Source organism: Budorcas taxicolor, chromosome 20 (assembly GCF_023091745.1).
Source record: "Budorcas taxicolor isolate Tak-1 chromosome 20, Takin1.1, whole genome shotgun sequence".
NCBI lineage: Eukaryota > Metazoa > Chordata > Mammalia > Artiodactyla > Bovidae > Budorcas > Budorcas taxicolor.
Genome location: NC_068929.1, coordinates 61,539,252 through 61,557,440, shown reverse-complemented (window position 1 = coordinate 61,557,440; position 18,189 = coordinate 61,539,252). Strand labels below are relative to the sequence as shown.

General features: G+C 48.8%; 1 protein-coding gene across 1 annotated transcript in view; it reads right to left on the bottom strand.

Moving 5' to 3' along the window:
- Nucleotides 1-307: 307 nt before the first annotated feature.
- The window catches only part of ANKH (ANKH inorganic pyrophosphate transport regulator), a 167,934-nt gene continuing 150,052 nt past the window's right edge, over nt 308-18,189 (bottom strand). The window contains exons 9-12 of the mRNA XM_052659052.1: nt 5,903-6,032; nt 3,396-3,519; nt 2,635-2,734; nt 308-2,241 (exon numbers count right to left, since the gene is read on the bottom strand). Coding sequence (XP_052515012.1) covers nt 2,128-2,241; nt 2,635-2,734; nt 3,396-3,519; nt 5,903-6,032 — 468 coding nt within the window. The 3' untranslated portion in view covers nt 308-2,127. The remainder of the gene's footprint in view (nt 2,242-2,634; nt 2,735-3,395; nt 3,520-5,902; nt 6,033-18,189) is intronic.

Here is an 18,189-nt window from a genome sequence, read left to right as displayed (position 1 = left end):
CTGGGCATCCTTCCTGTGTTTTCCGAAACACTAACAAAATATCACAGTCCGTCCTTCTTTATCCCCGAAGATGTCTCTGATGTTATAATGCCATGTTCTAGCTGCATAATGAAGAATCTAGCTGGTCTGTCCCGATCTGGAGGGAACACATTTGCTTTCTCAATGTACTCTTTAGGTTCCAACCCCACAAGCATGAAATACTAGTCACACATGTTAAAAAATACTGCCGTTTAATTTTCTAGTCACGTATTTTAAAAAAGCCGATACAATTAGATTCTTCCCCCCGTCTTCTCAGATCTGCCCCCTGCAACCACCCCCAAAGCGATGCGTCTTAATTCTAAGCGGAGAAACCCCTCAGAGGAAGCCCATGAGAGTTTGTCCCCCACTGGTCACTGGGTGTCCAGACATGTGAACGAACCCTGTGAATGTTCATGGCTGACTCTGAGCCCTTACATTCTTTTTTCTATGAGGAATGACATGATTATATGGCACTGAAAGCAATAAACGCAAAAGGCTTGACTTTTTCTTCTTTACCCTGCGAGCGTATATTTCTATTCCCACTATGGTCTACATCAGCTGACCCATTTACACCCCTGTTACTCATAATGAAAAATAGTTATCTTGTCACTGACTGACTCTTACATTTGTATACAAATGACAGACTGTAAAACCTCTGCAAACAAGACACACTATTCATCAATACAATACGTTTCCACTGCAGGTATGTTGAGCACACAGGCAATCACCGTATTGTATTAGAGACATTTTATTGAAAATGCGAAAATAGGAAATGTATTATAGCCTAAAATAAATTACATAACATATACAGTATATATTTATATCTTTAAAATATTTTTGTGTTTAGGTTCTTTCCGTCTAGGAATTTTGACTAAATCAAGAATTTAGTGAACCGTGTCCATAATTTTTTAAAGAAAAAACCCGCTTTCCAAAACTTAGAAAAATATACTGCACTGAATGGATTTCAAATGTGTCATTTCAGGGAATATCACATAGTGACTTTGCTGTCGTTTATAAAATGTCTTGCTTTCTCGTGACGTGAGGGGCGAGTACAGAACACTTGGAATTACCTGTACCCCAGGGTTAGGACTAAGAATGGCAGGACCAGGTCATAATTCTACTTCCAAAGCGACGACATAGCAATCTGGCATTAGAATGCTAGATTATGACTTAAAGCTTCAGTTCACTTTATAAAGACTAAATGTAAAGTTAGAATGCTCCTTCTCCCTTGCTTTAGTGCCATCTTCAGGAAAGGTGAGTGAAAAACAAGCCTTCGGGGAGACTCATGCCCAGGGACGCGGTGATGGGGGACAGGCTTTGGGACAACTTTGACAAGGCAGCTCTCGTATGTACACGGCTGGTGTGACAGCGAGCGCACACGCAGATCCACGAAGCGGCCAGGGGAATGCTATCGTTGGCGTGTTGTCGGTGTGCTGCTCCCGGGGCACCTCTAACCTGCCCGCCGGAGATTATTTCCGGCCGGCCGTCGGTCCAGCGCGTTTGCACATCCATCCCTCAGCGCGGCCGGCCACCCTCGGCTGCGGGCGGACCCCGCCCTCGGCCCGGGTGTGGCAGACGGTTCAAGACGCCACGGTGCGAGGCCTCGGCCACAGCCCTTGGCACAGCCACGTGACCCGGAAGCGAGTTGTCCCCGGTGATTCTTGAGCGATGCGAGGGGACAGGGTGAGCCTGCGGCCTGCCGGGCGGTGGTGGCCGAGGGGGCGCTGGACGGCACAGCCGCGGTCCTTTGGTTCCAAGTGGAGATTGTCCGAGGACGGGCGAGGGAGAGGCGACTACAAGGCGGCTATGTCCTTGGGGATTTCACGAAGCGGGGGCATGAAGTCAGTTCTTTTGTTTCCACAAAGCAGTGGTGAGACCGTTCCACAGGTCCCTTCATGAGCGTGGGCACACCCGGTATGCCAGAGTGTCTGTGAAACCTTTAGATCAAGGCCTCTTTTGTTACCCAAACAAAAACCAAAAAATGAAAAAAAAAAAAGAAAGAAAGAAAGTGGAAGAAAACACGTCGGGGAGGAGCAGATGGCGGCGCTGGGGCATCACCTGGGCTGTCCTTGCGGCGCCCGCCCGGGGGGTGAGGGGTGGGGGGTGGCCTCATTCCTGCTCCTCCCGCATCTCCACGATGTCCGTGCCCTCCTCCGCCGGAGGTATGTCCGTCATCGCCGAGTCCTCCCCCTCGGCGGCCGAATCGTTCTCCATCTTCTTTTTCTAGACCAGAGAAGACGCATCAGGGGGGCTGGGGCGGCGGGTGGGGGGCGGTGGGAAGCACAGTGTGGCAGAGGTCTCAGGGGACCCCTCGCCATGGACTTGGATCTCATTTATGTTTGGGGGCGACCTCGTCGAGGCTGCATTTTTAGGTCCGCGTGTTCCTTTCAGCGGAGTGACTGGGGAGTTGGCTGCTTCCCGGGCTCTGTGAGAGGCACTGGCGGGGGTGGGGGGCTCCTGTCTCCCATCTCCCCTCCCATCTTCTATGAAGACCTGGCACTGCCCGAGGACACCACCTCCTGGTGCCCTCCCCTCCCCTCCCCCTCATGACCATGTGCAGTCTCCCACACCAGGGGGCGTGCCAGGCAGGGGTACCGTTCTGTCGCCCTCTCTCACCTGTTTCCGATAGACGTAGCATGCTGCTATGGCGACCATGGTGGATTCTCCCACAAACCCCGCGAGGAGGGAGCCCACGCCCAGGGTGGCTCCGTGTACCCTGGGGATTAGAACGCAAAGGGCATCTGTCTGTTAGAGCCCCGCGGAGGCACAGAGAATCAAAACCCAGCCAAAACCCAGGCAAGGTGTAGGCGACAGGGGTGCCGAACGATTGCCTTTGAGATCTGCCTGTTAGCACTGCACCTAATAAATATTCCACCTGGGTGGGATAGCGGCCTGGGACCCCCTCAGGGCCCTGCGACTCCCACTCCTGCTCCAGATCTCAGCTCAGCATCTGCTGGGGGAGGGGCACGTCTCCCGCCTGCCCCCTGTGCCCGTAGCATCCTGCCCCTTCTCTCTGTAGAGTGCAGTTTCCCAGTAGACGGGGTCCCAGGAGAGTGGGGATCCCTGAGAACAAGGGCAACACCCTCGCTCGCTCCCTTGCGTTTTTCACCTTGCCCCTGCCCGCCACACCGCGGTGGATGCTCAGTGCTGACTGTGTGGGTGGGCCTGACCCTGAAAGTGCTTTTCTAGAATGGATCTCAACAGCCTCCAACCTGGTCCCCTGGGCAGAGAAACGAGGCATCACTCAGCATTTCTAACTCTAGACACGCTTGGGGATTTCCCAGGAAAAAAAGGCTGATTTAACCTTCTGGACAGAGTGCCTCGGTGGCAGCAGGATCCCATAGCTCCCCCCGCACCTCCCCCACCTTCACACGTACCCCAGGTAGGGCAGGACCACGAGGCTGGTGATGAGAACAATGATCCGCAGCACGGAGCTGGGCGCCAGGACGAAGGTCTTCTTCAGGGTCATCAGCCACCCGGTCAGATGGGCCCTCACGGTGACTGGAGGGAGAGCCAAGGACTGGTCAGCAATGGCCCCCTTCTCCCTATCCTGCTGCTTCTACCCCCAGCACCCTTCCCCCCGCCGCCCCCCAGAGCCCGCCCGCAGCAGCGCATCCTGGGTCCCGGGGACGGCTGGGTGGGACCCAGGCCCTGCGGCTGCCGCCCTGGGCCCATCTTCCTGCTGGGGTTCCTGATCCCTGCCTCGGGGTTTGGAGGAGCCCTGTCCCCCCCTCCCCCCTCCCCCACCCCGCTCCGTGCGCAGCACAGTCCTTAAGTGTCCTTTCCCCACTGTGATCGCCACCCCCGGGCGGGGGATGGAGGGGTGGTGCTGCCACTCCCTCCACCCCACCCTCACCCCCACCCAGCCTCAAGCTCCCATCACGCCCGTCTAGGAAAACTCAAAAGAAGAGCAGCGACTTGACGGTGGTCCAGTTTGATTCCCGGAGCAGAGAACCTGGACGGGACACTGTTTCCCCGCGCGTGTGGGCGGGGCGAAGAAGGGGCGGGGCGAAGAAGGGCGAAGGAGGAGGTCTGGCTCACTTCTGGGTTTCTTTCACAGCCTCCCGACTGCTGACCGCGGCCGGCTCCATCTGTCCACGCCTCACAAAGACCTCACGGCGGGTTCCCAGTACCCTGTCTCCCCAGCCTGATCTGTGAGTTTCTGGAGCGCAGGCAGGGCACCCGCCCCAGCGCCCAGGAGGGGCTCCACGGAGGGTGCGTCAGTGACGACTGGCTGATCTTGGCGGACATTTCAGTTCAGTTCAGTAGCTCAGTCGTGTCGGACTCTTTGCGACCCCATGGACTGCAGCATGCCAGGCCTCCCTGTCCATCACCCAAACTCATGTCCACGGTTTACTCGACTCATGTCCATTGAGTCGGTGATGCCATCCAACCATGTCATCCTCTGTTGTCCCCTTTTCCTGCCTTCAGTCTTTCCCAGCATCAGGGTCTTGTCCAATAAGTCAATTCTCTTCGCATCAAGTGGCCAAAGTATTGGAGTTTCAGCCTCAGCATCAGTCCTTCCAATGAATATTCAGGACTGATTTCCTTTAGGATGGACTGGTTGGATCTCCCTGCAGTCCAAGGGAATCTCCAGAGTCTTCTCCAACAACACAGTTCGAAAGCATCAATTTTCAGCACTCAGCTTTCTTTATAGTCCAACTCTCACATCCATACATGACTACTGGAAAGTCCATAGCTTTGACTAGACGGACCTTTGCAGACATTTAGGTTTGATCTGAAACTGGGCGGGGCTTGAGGAAAAAGGAGGCCTAGTCCTTTATCCCATGTAGGGGCAGCACAAGGCACAGACCTATCGAAGGGAAGGAAGCGCGCACTCCTGGGATAAAAGCTCATGTCCAGTTTGGAGGAAGAATCTGCATCTGATGCAGTGTTCCTCCTGCCCCGGTGGAAGAGTTGAATTTTGAGGTACAGGTGGCTGCACAGGTGGGATGCTAACCTGATAGGCCCAAAGCCTTCAGGTTGCAAAGATAGGTGGAGTCATCTGTCTTCAAGCAGTTGGTTTGACAGGTGAGGAAGGGGCCTGGAGAGGAGATTCAGAGTCCTACCCCAGTCCTAGCTCTGGGACCTCCAGCTCCTCCTCAGGTCCAGACTGAGGAGTCGAGTCAACAACTAGTGCCTTGATCTCCAGGTGGCAGCAACCCTCGGGTCCCTCAGTGTCCCACGCCAAACCCAAGGACCAGGCAACACCCCAGGCAGCCACCAGGAATTCTTGACATCTAGGAGCAGGGGCAGCTCCTGGCCTGACTTGGGAACAGCTCAGGGTGGCAGGTGAGCCATCAGCCCCGGCGTCGACTGGCTCCACAGCCCATTTCTAACCACAGCCTTGCCCCTGGATTCTTTTCTCCAGCAGTCCTTTTAGAATCTCAACAGATGCATAGATTTGTGTCACCAGTCACCACAGTGAAGGAAGGGAATGGTTCTGCTGCTGCTGCTGCTAAGTCGCTTCAGTCGTGTCTGACACTGTGCGACCCCATAGACGGCAGCCCAGCAGGCTCCGCCGTCCCTGGGACTCTCCAGGCAAGAACACCGGAGTGCATTGCCATTTCCTTCTCCAATGCATGAAAGTGAAAAGTGAAAGTGAAGTCGCTCAGTCGTTTCCGACTCTTAGCGACCCCTCAGTTTCTTTCTACTGAGTCTGCAACCACTGTCCTTTAAGAAAGAAATTATGCCTGTTTGACTCGCTTCTCCAACTTTCAACCTGCTGGATAATATCTTCGCCTCTTTTTAATCCACCATGAAGCTTTAAAGTGTATACATTTATTTTGTTTGGGACAGAACTGGTAATGTTTCTAAAGAAAGAAAACTGAATCGGGCATGAGAGTGATTAGGGATTTTTCTTTCATTCTCTGTTTTCCTTTACCTGGAACTGGGAAGAAGGAAAAGATACGCAAGGGAACAACGCAGAGTTCTGCAAAGGCAAAGTCCACGCCGATGATGTCTATCAGAATCTTCTCAGAAACGTTGGGAGTCCAGAACATCACAAAACAGAGCTGCCAGGGGAAAGAGGGCAGGAAGCAAGATTATTAGAAAAAGGTGTAAAGGAATGAAATGTGACATGTATTACATGGTCCTCGAGGAGCTAGGAAAGAGGGTGAACATGCCCAATTGGAGGGCTGGCACATGGGTCCTCAAGTGCCACTGTCTTGCTCTCTTCTTACCTGCCACAAGTAAGACCCTGGCCCATTCATCACACCTGCCCCACAGGAAGCCTGGCAGGGGGCCCATGTGGGAGGCAGGCCCCTGAGCAGGTAGCCACACTAATGTGGAAAGTTTACATAGGCTGCTGGACAACTCAGTTCAGAGTGAACGTGTGTATTAATGTAATTTTTACAACTTTAACCAAATAATAAAAAGTAATCTGAAAGTATCTGGATGCATGCAGAACTCCACTGAATCAGATCTGGGAGTAGAAGGGGTGGGGCAGGCTGGGATAAAAGCTACTGTTGGGGGTCAGCCCTTAGGGGACCGACTTTTTAAGCTTTGTGTACTTATAATCGATAGAAAAACTGAATTTAAAAAGGTAACGATATAACTTTGGAAGAGAGTGTTAGACAAATGCCAGTTTGTCTAACACTTGGCCAAGTTAAATGCCAATTTCATAAAATACTTCTCTGCTTTTCTTAAGATGCAAGCGATTCTTCCCTAAGATGAAAGTGAATGCATTATAAAGTGAATTGCAGTCGTTCCCTGGTGGCTCAGCAGTGAAGGATCTGCCTGCCAGTGCAGGAGATACGAGAGACTCAAGTAGGGTCCCAGGGTCAGGAGGATCCCCTGGAGAAGGAAATGGCAACCCATTCCAGTATTCTTGCTGGGAAATCCCCTGGACAGAGGAGACTTCGCAGGCTACAGTCCATGGGGTCGCAAAGTATTGGACACACTACAACAAGAGAAAGAGAACTCTGACGTTTTAGACTATGGGCTCCTCTGTCCGTGGAGTTTCCCAGGCAGGAATTCTGGACTGGGCTGCCATTTCCTACTCCAGGGCATCTTTCTGACCCAGGGACTGAACCACATCTCTTGTACCTGCTGCATTGGCAGGTGGGTTCCTTACCCCTGGCGCCACCTGGGAAGCCCATAACAACGTTCAGGCTTTGGGTAAATTAAGTTTCACGGAATTAGACTGGTCCTATTACTATGTCATGTTGAAATTTATTAAAAAGCACCTTGGTGGATTTATTATCAATATGTTTCACTTTTATAAGTGCAATGGAACTTTTACTCTATCTTGTATTTTTCAACATCTGGGAAAATATTCCATTTGATTTTCAAGGATGACAGATGTACTATCATTTAATCCTATTGCCCGATGGCAGTACTTCCACTGTATAATTGACAAGAAGGGAAAAATACTTCCTTAGATCTAACAAGAGCTCAGAGGCTTTATTACTGAGTGGCCTGGACAAGTGGCCCTGCCATGTTTTCCCACTGCAAAGCCGGTTACCAGTTAGTCATTCATGCCCACAGCCGGGGTGTGGTGGCAATTTCACAGGACACCTTCACAGCCACACTGAGCACAGCACGGGGACTCAGTTCCTTTTCTTGACGGGGTCGTCCCTCCTCCCAGATATTTCCCACAGCTATAAAGCGTTAGGTGCTAAGTAAGCATCACCCCAGCTCTGGACTTGATCAGGACTTATGGAGGATAAGCTATCTGGGGTTTCCTCACTGGCTGGAGTGAGCTCTCTAGGCTGCATTCTGCTAAAAGAAAAATTTAAGCTTCCAGGAAAGTCACAGGCAGGCTTTCCTTAGTTTGTAACCAATGATTATTTGAATATGAGATAATGCAGTCTCTCTGTGCTTTGCAAAATCACTGTAAAGTGGCTTTTAAATGACAACAAACTGAGGAAATAGGAGGGGGTAACTGCATGTCAGAAGGAAGGTGGGAGCAAGCGCCTGCAACAAAGGTTACTTCCTCCCACCAACTTCTCGGCACCGATAATGTCCACCTGGAGGCTTTCCACTGCCCTGGAGGAGAGGGCCAGTAACCCCTGGAGGAGAAAGTCCAACCTCAGGCCTCAAGATAGTGAGTGCATCCATATTAAGGGAGGTACTGCCATAAGTACCCTGAGCAGGTGACTCTACTTCTGGTCCCTTGAAAGCAAAGCAGTAAGGCTTGTTGGATCTCTAATAGAGCTTCTCAGGAGGGAGGCTTGTTGTTAGATCTAAGGAAGTATTTTTCCCTTCTTTTCAAATATGCAGTGGAAGTACTAGAATCAGGCAATAGGATTAAATGATAGTATATCTGTCATCCTTGAAAATCAAATGGAATATTTTCCCAGATGTTGAAAAATACAAGATAGAATAAAAGTTCCATTGCATTTATTGATACATCATTTCTAAAATTCACAGTGTGGTTTAACTTGGTACCACTAAGCCCCTCTGTTCTCCATGCGGTACTCGTCTGTGCCAAGTACATCCTATAAGGCCCTGTCAAGGCCATGTGCCACCGAGACGCTTCTTCAGAGTTTTCCGCCCCACACACCTCCAGCCTAGGTTGGATCTTTCTGTTTAGTCGCTCAGTCATGTCCGACTCTTTACGACACCATGGATTGTAGCCCACCAGGCTCCCCTGTCGGTAGAATTTTTCAGGCCAGATTACTAGAGTGGGTGGCCATTCTAGAGCAAAGTAACTGACTGCTCTCAGTCTGATCTGGGCCTCAGCAATCACAGGTTTAAAGAGAAGAAATACCACATGGATCGATGCTTCCTTTCTTTATCTCACTCAAGTCTCTGAATTTGACTCTTAGCCTTCACCAATCTGACCCATGTTTCCAGTATGAAAATGCTCCTTGCCTTCCAACTTGCTTCTTAAAAAAAAAAAAAAAAAAAAAAGACTGGTTCCAGCATTGCCCAGAAAGGAATACATGCAACTCAGAATTAGGTAGAGTGTTGGTTACAAGCTGCAATAGCTATTTGCGGGTCAAAATTTTCCAAGAAACATACTGAGCCCTAGCATTGTAATCAGATGAAATTTAACCAGTCTGTTTCAGAAAACAGGAAACTCTAGAAGGTAACCTAACAAAGGCTATTTCAGGAAAAGTGTCTTTCTGATGCATTCACCTAGAGTAGTTTCAACTTAGCTTATGCCCTCTGAGTTGACCAGAACATGCCGTGTTCTTCAAATATTTGCAGAGCCTAATGACATTGACTTTTCCAAACCAGAACACAAACCTAATAAACTACTGACAGTGAAGACGATTTGTTTCTTGGAGTCGCTGCAGGGTTGGGTTTTCTGCTGCTGAGTTTGCAGTCAACATTATCTCATTAGGAAGCAGCCAGCAAAACAGAACGACCCACTCCATGCCCAGATCTTGGTTTTTCTGTTTATTCTCTAATAAAAAGAACCAGGGCTCCTTGGAGAAATGGCTTATTCTAGGACTAGGGTGGGAAATATACAAGAGGATCAGCTTGAAACACAGGAATCCAGAAGAGAGAGATCCCAATGGCAAAGCTGGAGGAGTCAGAGCAGCTAAAAATGATGGAGTTAGGACCACAGCATACAATAAACACTCATATACAGATACGGTTTCCCTGGGGGCACAGTGGTGAAGAATCTGCCTGCCAGAGCTGGAGATGCAGGTTCAATCCCTGGGTCGGGAAGATCCCCTGGAGAAGGAAATGGCAACCCACTCCAGTATTCTTGCCTGAAAAATCCTGTGGACAGAGGAGCCTGGCGGGCTACAGTCCATGGGGCTGCACATAATTAGACACGAGTTAGCGACTAAACGACAAACTACACAGATATATATATAAGTAAACAAATGGGGAGACTTATCTGGTGGTCTAGTGGCTAAGAATCCAGCAGGGAACATGGGTTCCATCCCTGGTCTGGGAACTAGGATCCCATATGCCTCGGAGCAGCTGAGCACATGAACCACAATGAAAGAGCCCACGTGACCCAGTGAAGATCCCTAGCGCCGCAGCCAACACCCAGCTCGGCCGAACGGCAACGAACCAAGCAAACAACAGGGACAGATCTCCAGCACAGAACTCCAAGTCATGTATGTAGCTACTCTCCTCTCAGGGAGGTGGGGCATATCTCCCACACCTGAAATGTGGGCTGATGACTGTAACTTCCCTCTAGAAAGAGGACAGGGAGAAACCTGGCAAAGACGGTCTTGGCTGTCAAGGTAATATCATCAGTAGTGACAAGTCACGTTGATAGCATGATCTCTTGATAAGATGGGATGAGAATGGCCATTTACCTCTGTGGTTTTCCCCTGGAAAGCCTATAAGCCCAGTCTAACCATGAAAAAACCCCCAGACAAACTCAAATTGAGTACCTAACCAGTAGTCCTTGAAACTAACAAGACCACAAAGACAAGCCAAGTCTGAGGAACCCCCACAGCCCAGACGAGGCTAAGGAGACATGGTAGCATGGATAGATCCTAGAACAAAGGACGTGAAGAAAAAGCTTGTGAAATCTGAATAAACTGTGGCATGCATGCATGCTCAGCCTCGTCCGACTCTCTGCCACCCTTTGGACTGTAGCCCCCCAGGCTCCTCTGTCTAGGGAAGTTTTCCAGGCAAGAATACTGGAATACCCCATTCCTTCTTCAGGGGATCTTCCTGACCCAGGGGTTGAACCCCTGTCTCATGAATTGACAGACAGATTCTTTACCACTGAGCCACCTGGGAAGCCTGGTGGAGTTTAGTTCATAATAATGTACAGGGGTTGGTTCCTTAGTCATGACAAAGGTACCACAGCAGTGTAAGACCAAGTGTGGGGTGAAGCGTCTGTGCTATGTTCACAAGGCTTCTGTAAGTCTAAAACAATTCTAGGCAATTCTCTGGTCTTCCCAGGTGGCACTAGTGGTAAAGAACCTGCCTGGCAATGCAGGAGACCTGAGACCCAGGTTCAATCCCTAAGTCAGGAAGATCCCCTGGAGAAGGGATAAGCTACCCACTCCAGTATTCTTGGGCTTTCCTGGTGGCTCAGATGGTAAAGAGTCCACCTGTGATGTGGGAGACCTGGGTTTGATCCCTGGGTTGGGAAGGTCCCCTGTAAGAGGGCAGGGCAGCTCACTCCAGTATTCCTGCCTGGAGAATCCCAAGGACAGAGGAACCTGGCAGGCTACAGTCCATGGGGTCACAGAGTCAGACACAACTGAGCAACTAGGCACAGCAAAGCTAGGTTCCCAAATAGGGTGGGAGTGTTCAGAAAGAATGGCAGAAGCCCTGACTTTACAGAAATAACACTTCTGGGCCTAAGATACTACAATCTGACTCAATGTGACTGGGATCACACAACAAGCATCTCTCTCAAGACCCTCCTCATCCAGAGTCAGTCCCTGACCTGCCCTGGGACTGAGTCTCCTTCCCAAGAACTAGGGAATGGAATTCGAAGAAGCTAATGGTCTCCATCAGCATTTGAACTTGGAGAACAACCAAACCCAGCATGCTGGGACGTCCATTTCTGCGATGTTGGGACACCCGTTCCTGCATGTCCAGAGAGGATTCCTTTCCATGAAGGAACAATGCCAAGGGCTCCGGTTTTCACTTAATTTCCAGAAGCTGTTGGCCATGCTTTTGAGGAACTCACAAAGCTGTCTCCATTACCCGGAGTAATCAGGATTAGTACTGTCAGAAATTCTGATACCCCACAGTTAGAAGTGAATCACACTGTAGCTGTTTTGAATTAAAATAGTCTGCCCTGGGCATCAGTTTTATTTGGAGGTTTTACTGAGAAAGAAGGGTTCAACTTACATTTAATTGGGTTTAAGTCTCCAGTAAGGTAAACCAGTGGTTAACCCTCAACAATGCCACATACAAGGCGGTGGTCACAGGCTTGGCACAGGACCGTGCGCTGAGGGGCCTGGGACCTACACGAAATGCTCCCATCAGTGCCATGAACAGCGTAGGTGATCAATCGTAGCTGTCATCATAATCAAACGTGTCCTGGGACCACAATATAGTGCTCACTGTGGGGTCATCAGCAGGTGTTGAGATTAGCATCAGTTTTATTTTCCTCTTTGTACTTTTTCCTATTTTCCAAAAAAGTATGTCTTCTTTTTTTTCTGGTTCAGAAAATATTTTAGAATAACAGAGATCTCTCTTATTGTCTTTATAGATTAAGTCAATCAGGGCTTCCTTGGAGGATCAGATGGTGAAGAATCTGCCTGCAGTGTGGGAGACCCAGGTTTGATCCTTGGGTCAGGAAGACCTGCTGGAGAAGATCCATTCCAGTATTCTTTCCTGGAAAATTCCAGCCATGGGGTTGCAAAGAGTCAGACACACCAGAGCAACTAACACTTTCACTTCACTTTTCATCTGCGCTGCTGACAGGGACGGGAGCAGTCTTGTTTCAGAGGGACGAGCACCTTTCAGAGGTGGCTGATGGCTCGACATTTACAGCAAGAGTCTTTGGAAAGTGCATCTAATGTCTGATTTGATTTACTTGGGGATGAGGGTGGAGGTGGGGTGGGGGGCACTGGACACTATCAGACACACACAGGCCTGTCTGGCTTGTTCTCAGAGAGAGCTGACGGAGACCTGAGCAACGCCATCTGGCCTTTTGACTCTCAGCTGCACATCGTGTTGTCTGTGCTCATGTGGTGGAGGGTGGGGTGGGGGGGTTTCTGAAGGGTTTTGTAGGGCATGTTTGTGACTCTGGGAGCCTTGGGACATTGTGGATTGGAGGAGTGATATGATTGGATTGTAATTTTGACAGGCTCTCCAACCCTGAATATTCACTGGAAGGACGGATGCTGAGCTGAAGCTCCAATACTTTGGCCACTTGATGCGAAGAGCTGACTCATTGGAAAAGACCTTGATGCTGGGAAAGATTGAAGGCAGGAGAAGGGGACAACAGAGGATGAGATGGTTGGATGGCATCATTGACTCCAGGGATGTGAGTTTGAGCAAGCTCCGGGAGATGGTGATTGACAGGAAAGCCTGGCGTGCTGCAGTCCATGGGGTCGCAGAGTCAGACATGACTGAGCAACTGAACAACAACCCAGATCACTTGAGAACAGACTTTGGGGGGTGGTGGGGGGCCAAGTGCAGAAGCAGGGACGAACTCTGTTGGAGGAGGGGCTACTGTAACCATCCTGGTGAGAGATGCCTAGGACCAGGAGGTGAGAAACGGTCAGATCTGGCAGTGTTTGAAGTTAAGAGAGCTAACGAGATGTGCTAAGCGCTCCACGTGTGGTGTGACAGGGTGTCACGTGACTGAGCACCGCCTCCTTTAGCTAGAGGCCTGGCTGCCCACGAGGGCCCCTCCTGGCCTGTCCTCTCTGCAGTCACTCTCCTTGCTGGTGGCCCCCTGAACCAGATGGGGCCATTCCTAAGAGCTTTCCTAATGCAAACGGTGAGGTCCTGAGAAGTCACCACATCCCTAATGGAACGACAGCATCTCATCAGGACTGACTCTTAGACCTAGTTCAGTTCAGTTCAGTTGCTCAGTCGTGTCTGACTCTTTGTGACCCCATGGACTGCAGCACGCCAGGCCTCCCTGTCCATCACCAACCCCCAGAGTTTACTCAACTCACGTCCATTGAGCCAGTGATGCCATCCAACCATCTCATCCTCTGTATTCCCCTTCTCCTCCTGCCATCAATCTTTCCCAGGATCAGGGTCTTTTCAAATGAGTTAGTTCTTCACATCAGGTGGCCAAAGTAGAACCAGAGGGAGCCCCAATTTTGAAGGAAAAAAGAATGCTGTTTTACTAGTGTGGCAACGCTTAAGCAGACCACGTATGATAAAGCTGATGAGCCTGAGTCCTGGGGAGCAGCCTTGAAGGCGGTGACGGGAGCCAGCCTGTAGTCATCGCCAGACAGAACGGGCCACTCTCCTGTGGGGCTGCTGATCAGGGACCACTGACCCAGCCTCGGAAACGGTGAACAGTCACGTAGGTATGGAGACAGAGGGGCGTCATGGGAGCAGGTGATGGAGAAAAATACTTCAGTGCAGGAGGTAGGACCGTGAGTATTACAATAGGGTGCAGTGAGGAGCTACATAGAAGGGGGACTTTTTATGTAAGGTCAAGCCAGTAAAACTTTTAGTAAACTGAAACAGATGGAGTAAACCACATCTATTACTGAGAGAAGCAGAGCTTGGCTTTCAGTTAAGCCAGAGAGCATGGCAAGGCTTCTTAGAAAGTGTTTATGACTGTGTAGATCACAATAAACTGTGGAAAATTCTGAGAGAGATGGGAATACCAGAACACCTAACCTGACTCTTGAGAAATCTGTATGCAGGTCAGGAAGCAACAGTTAGAACTGGACATGGAACAACAGACTGGTTCCAAATAGGAAAAGGAGTGCGTCAAGGCTGTATATTGTCACCCTGCTTATTTAACTTATATGCAGAATACATCATGAGAAACGCTGGACTGGAAGAAACACAAGCTGGAATCAAGATTGCCGGGAGAAATATCAATAACCTCAGATATGCAGATGACACCACCCTTATGGCAGAAAGTGAAGAGGAGCTAAAAAGCTTCTTGATGAAAGTGAAAGAGGAGAGTGAAAAAGTTGGCTTAAAGCTCAACATTCAGAAAATGAAGATCATGGCATCCGGTCCCATCACTTCATGGGAAATAGATGGGGAAACAGTGGAAACAGTGTCAGACTATTTTTTGGGGCTCCAAAATCACTGCAGATGGTGACTGCAGCCATGAAATTAAAAACGCTTACTCCTTGGAAAAAAAGTTAGGACCAACCTAGATAGTATATTCAAAAGCAGAGACATTACTTTGCCGACTAAGGTCCGTCTAGTCAAGGCTATGGTTTTTCCAGTGGTCATGTATGGATGTCAGAGTTGGACTGTGAAGAAGGCTGAGCACTGAAGCACTGATGCTTTTGAGCTGTGGTGTTGGAGAAGACTCTTGGGAGTCCCTTGGACTGCAAGGAGATCCAACCAGTCCATTCTGAAGGAGATCAGCCCTGGGATTTCTTTGGAAGGAATGATGCTCAAGCTGAAACTCCAGTACTTTGGCCACCTCATGTGAAGAGTTGACTCATTGGAAAAGCCTCTGATGCTGGGAGGGATTGGGGGCAGGAGAAGGGGATGACAGAGGATGAGATGGCTCGATGGCATCACGGACTCGATGGACGTGAGTCTGAGTGAACTCCGGGAGTTGGTGATGGACAGGGAGGCCTGGAGTGCTGCTTTCATGGGGTCACAAAGAGTCGGACACGACTGAGCGACTGAACTGAACTGATGTATCCCCTAATATTCTCAGTGTGGCTAGTCGCTGGTTACAAATATTATTATACATCTACCTGGAATACTTTCTCACAGAGGGGTTGATGTAACCATCAATGGTTACAGCACATTTCTGATAAAATATTGACACTTTCAGATGTGATTTCAAAAATGCACTTAAGAATATGAACATGAAATCACCTCTGTTATCATTTAGACTTAGTGAAGCTGCCATATACACATAAGAGCAGTTGGTGCACCTTTCAGTTATAAGATGATTAAAATTCTTGGTAATTCTAACTAACACTGAACACTTGGTAAGTGTTAGCCGTTCAGTCGTGTCTGACTCTCTGACCCCACGTCCTATGTGTAGCCCACCAGGCTCCTCTGTCCATGGAATTCTCCAGGCAAGAATACTGGAGCGGGTAGCCATTTCCTTCTCCAGGGGATCTTCCTGGCCCAGGGACTGAACCCAGGTCTCCTGCATTGCAGGCAGATTCTTTACCATCTGAGCCACCAGTGAAGAATTGATTGGTTGAGTTGATTGAAATAAACAATATGCTTCCAACAGCAGGGGGCGCCATGCGCTAAGCCCGCAGATGGCGCTCCAGTTGTCCGCTTGTGCCCATCCTATCCCCGCAGTGTTCTTTCCTTCCACGATTTGAAGAATGTTTAGAGAGTTCCAACCTTAGCTTATGTTGAGCCTTTACTTTTTTGACTGTTAATAGTCAAATCGGAGCTTGTTAGAGGCTGGGGGTGGGGATGGGGGGATGGAGAATTATTGTTTAACGGGTAGAGAGTTTCACTTTTCCAAGATGCAGAGTTCTGGGGACAGATGGCAGTGGCAGGTCCGGTACTGAACTGTGCACTTAAGCAAGGGCTAAATTCAGGGCTAAGTTATATGTGAGGTGTTTTTTACCACAATTTTTAAAAATTAAAAAAAATTGGAACCTTTTTGTAACAACACAATATGCTTGTTCATCTGCTAATTGTTTTAAGAACTGTTTTAAGAACTGTGAACTGTTCATGGGAATGTAAAAATTATGACAACGACTATGGAGAATAGTATGGCGGTTCCTCAAAAAACTACAGTTGCCATATAATCCTGCAATTCCACTCCTGAGCATATATCAGGACAAAACTATAATTTGAAAAGATACATGCATCCCTACGTTCACGGCAGCACTATGTACAACAGTCAAGACCTGGAAACCACCTGAATGTCCATCAGTAGAGGAATGGATAAAGAATTTGTGTGTGTCGTTCAGTCGTGTCCGACCCCGTGGACTGTATAGTCCATGGAATTCTCCAGGCCAGAAATACTGGAGTGGGAAGCCTTTCCCTTCTCCAGGGGATCTTCCCAACCCAGGGATCAAACCCAGGTCTCCCACATTGCAGGCGTATTCTTTACCAGCTGAGCCACAAGGGAAGTCAAAGAACACTGAAGTGAGTAGCCTATCCCTTCTCCAGGGGATCTTCCCGACCCAGGAATGGAACCGGGGTCTCCTGCATTGCAGGCAGATTCTTTACCAACTGAGCTATGAGGGAAGCCCACGTATATATAATAGAATACACTCAGCCTTAAAAAGAATGGCATTAGCAGCACCATGGATGGACCTAGAGGTCATCACGCTAAGTGAAAAGAAAGAAAGTGCAGTCGCTCAGTCGTGTTGCTCTCTGTGACCCCATGGGCTGTGGCCCGCCAGACTCCTCTGTGCATGGAATTCTCCAGGCAAGCATACTGGAGCGCGTTGCCATTTCCTTCTCCACGTACTAAGTGAAAGATGTCAGAAGGAGAAAGACAAATACCATGTGATATCACTTATATGTGGAGTCTAAAACATGACACACACGAACTTATCTCGGAAACAGAAACATGTTCACAGGCGTGGAGAACCGACCTGTGGTTGCCAAGGGGGAGGAGGGGTGGAGGAGGGATGGGTTGGGGGTTTGGGATTAGCAGATATGAACTATTATACATAAAATGAATAAACTATAGGGTCCTAGTACTGTATAGCACATGGAACTACATTCAATATCCTGTAATAAACCATAATGGAAAAGAATGTGAAAATCTTTGTATATATATACACATACATACGTTAATATATATATATAAAATGACTGAATTGCTCTGCTACTGCTGCTGCTGCTAAGTCACTTTAGTCGTGTCCGACTCTGTGCGACCCCATAGACGGCAGCCCACCAGGCTCCCCCATCCCCGGGATTCTCCAGGCAAGGACACTGGAGTGGGTTGCCATTTCCTTCCATCAAAAATTAGTACAACATTGTAAATCAACTATACCTCAATAAAATAAATGTAAAAAAAAAGAATGCACATGTGGATTGGTACTGTCATTCTATTACAAGGTAGGGATCTAGGGACCAGTCTCAACTGTTTTTCTCTCTCCCAAACAAACCAACCGATCCCTTAAGTCTACAACTAACGATGACTTAAAAAGTGGTACATATACACAGTGGAGTATTACTCAGCCATTAAAAAGAATACATTCGAATCAATTCCAATGAGGTGGATGAAACTGGAGCCTATTATACAGAGTGAGGTAAGCCAGAAAGAAAAACACCAATACAGTATACTAACGCATATATATGGAATTTAGAAAGATGGTAACGATAACCCTGTATGTGAGACAGCAAAAGAGACACAGATGTATAGAACAGTCTTTTGGACTCTGTGGGAGAGGAAGAGGGTGGGATGATTTGGGAGAATGGCATTGAAACATGTATAATATCATATATGAAACGAATCGCCAGTCCAGGTTCGATGCATGATACTGGATGCTTGGGGCTGGTGCACTGGGACAACCCAGAAGGATGGTACGGGGAGGGAGGAGGGAGGGGGGTTCAGGATGGGGAACACGTGTATACCTGTGGTGGATTCATGTTGATGTATGGCAAAACCAATACAATATTGTAAAGTAATTAACCTCCAATTAAAATAAATAAATTTATATTAAAAAAAAGTGAACGCTGGACTAC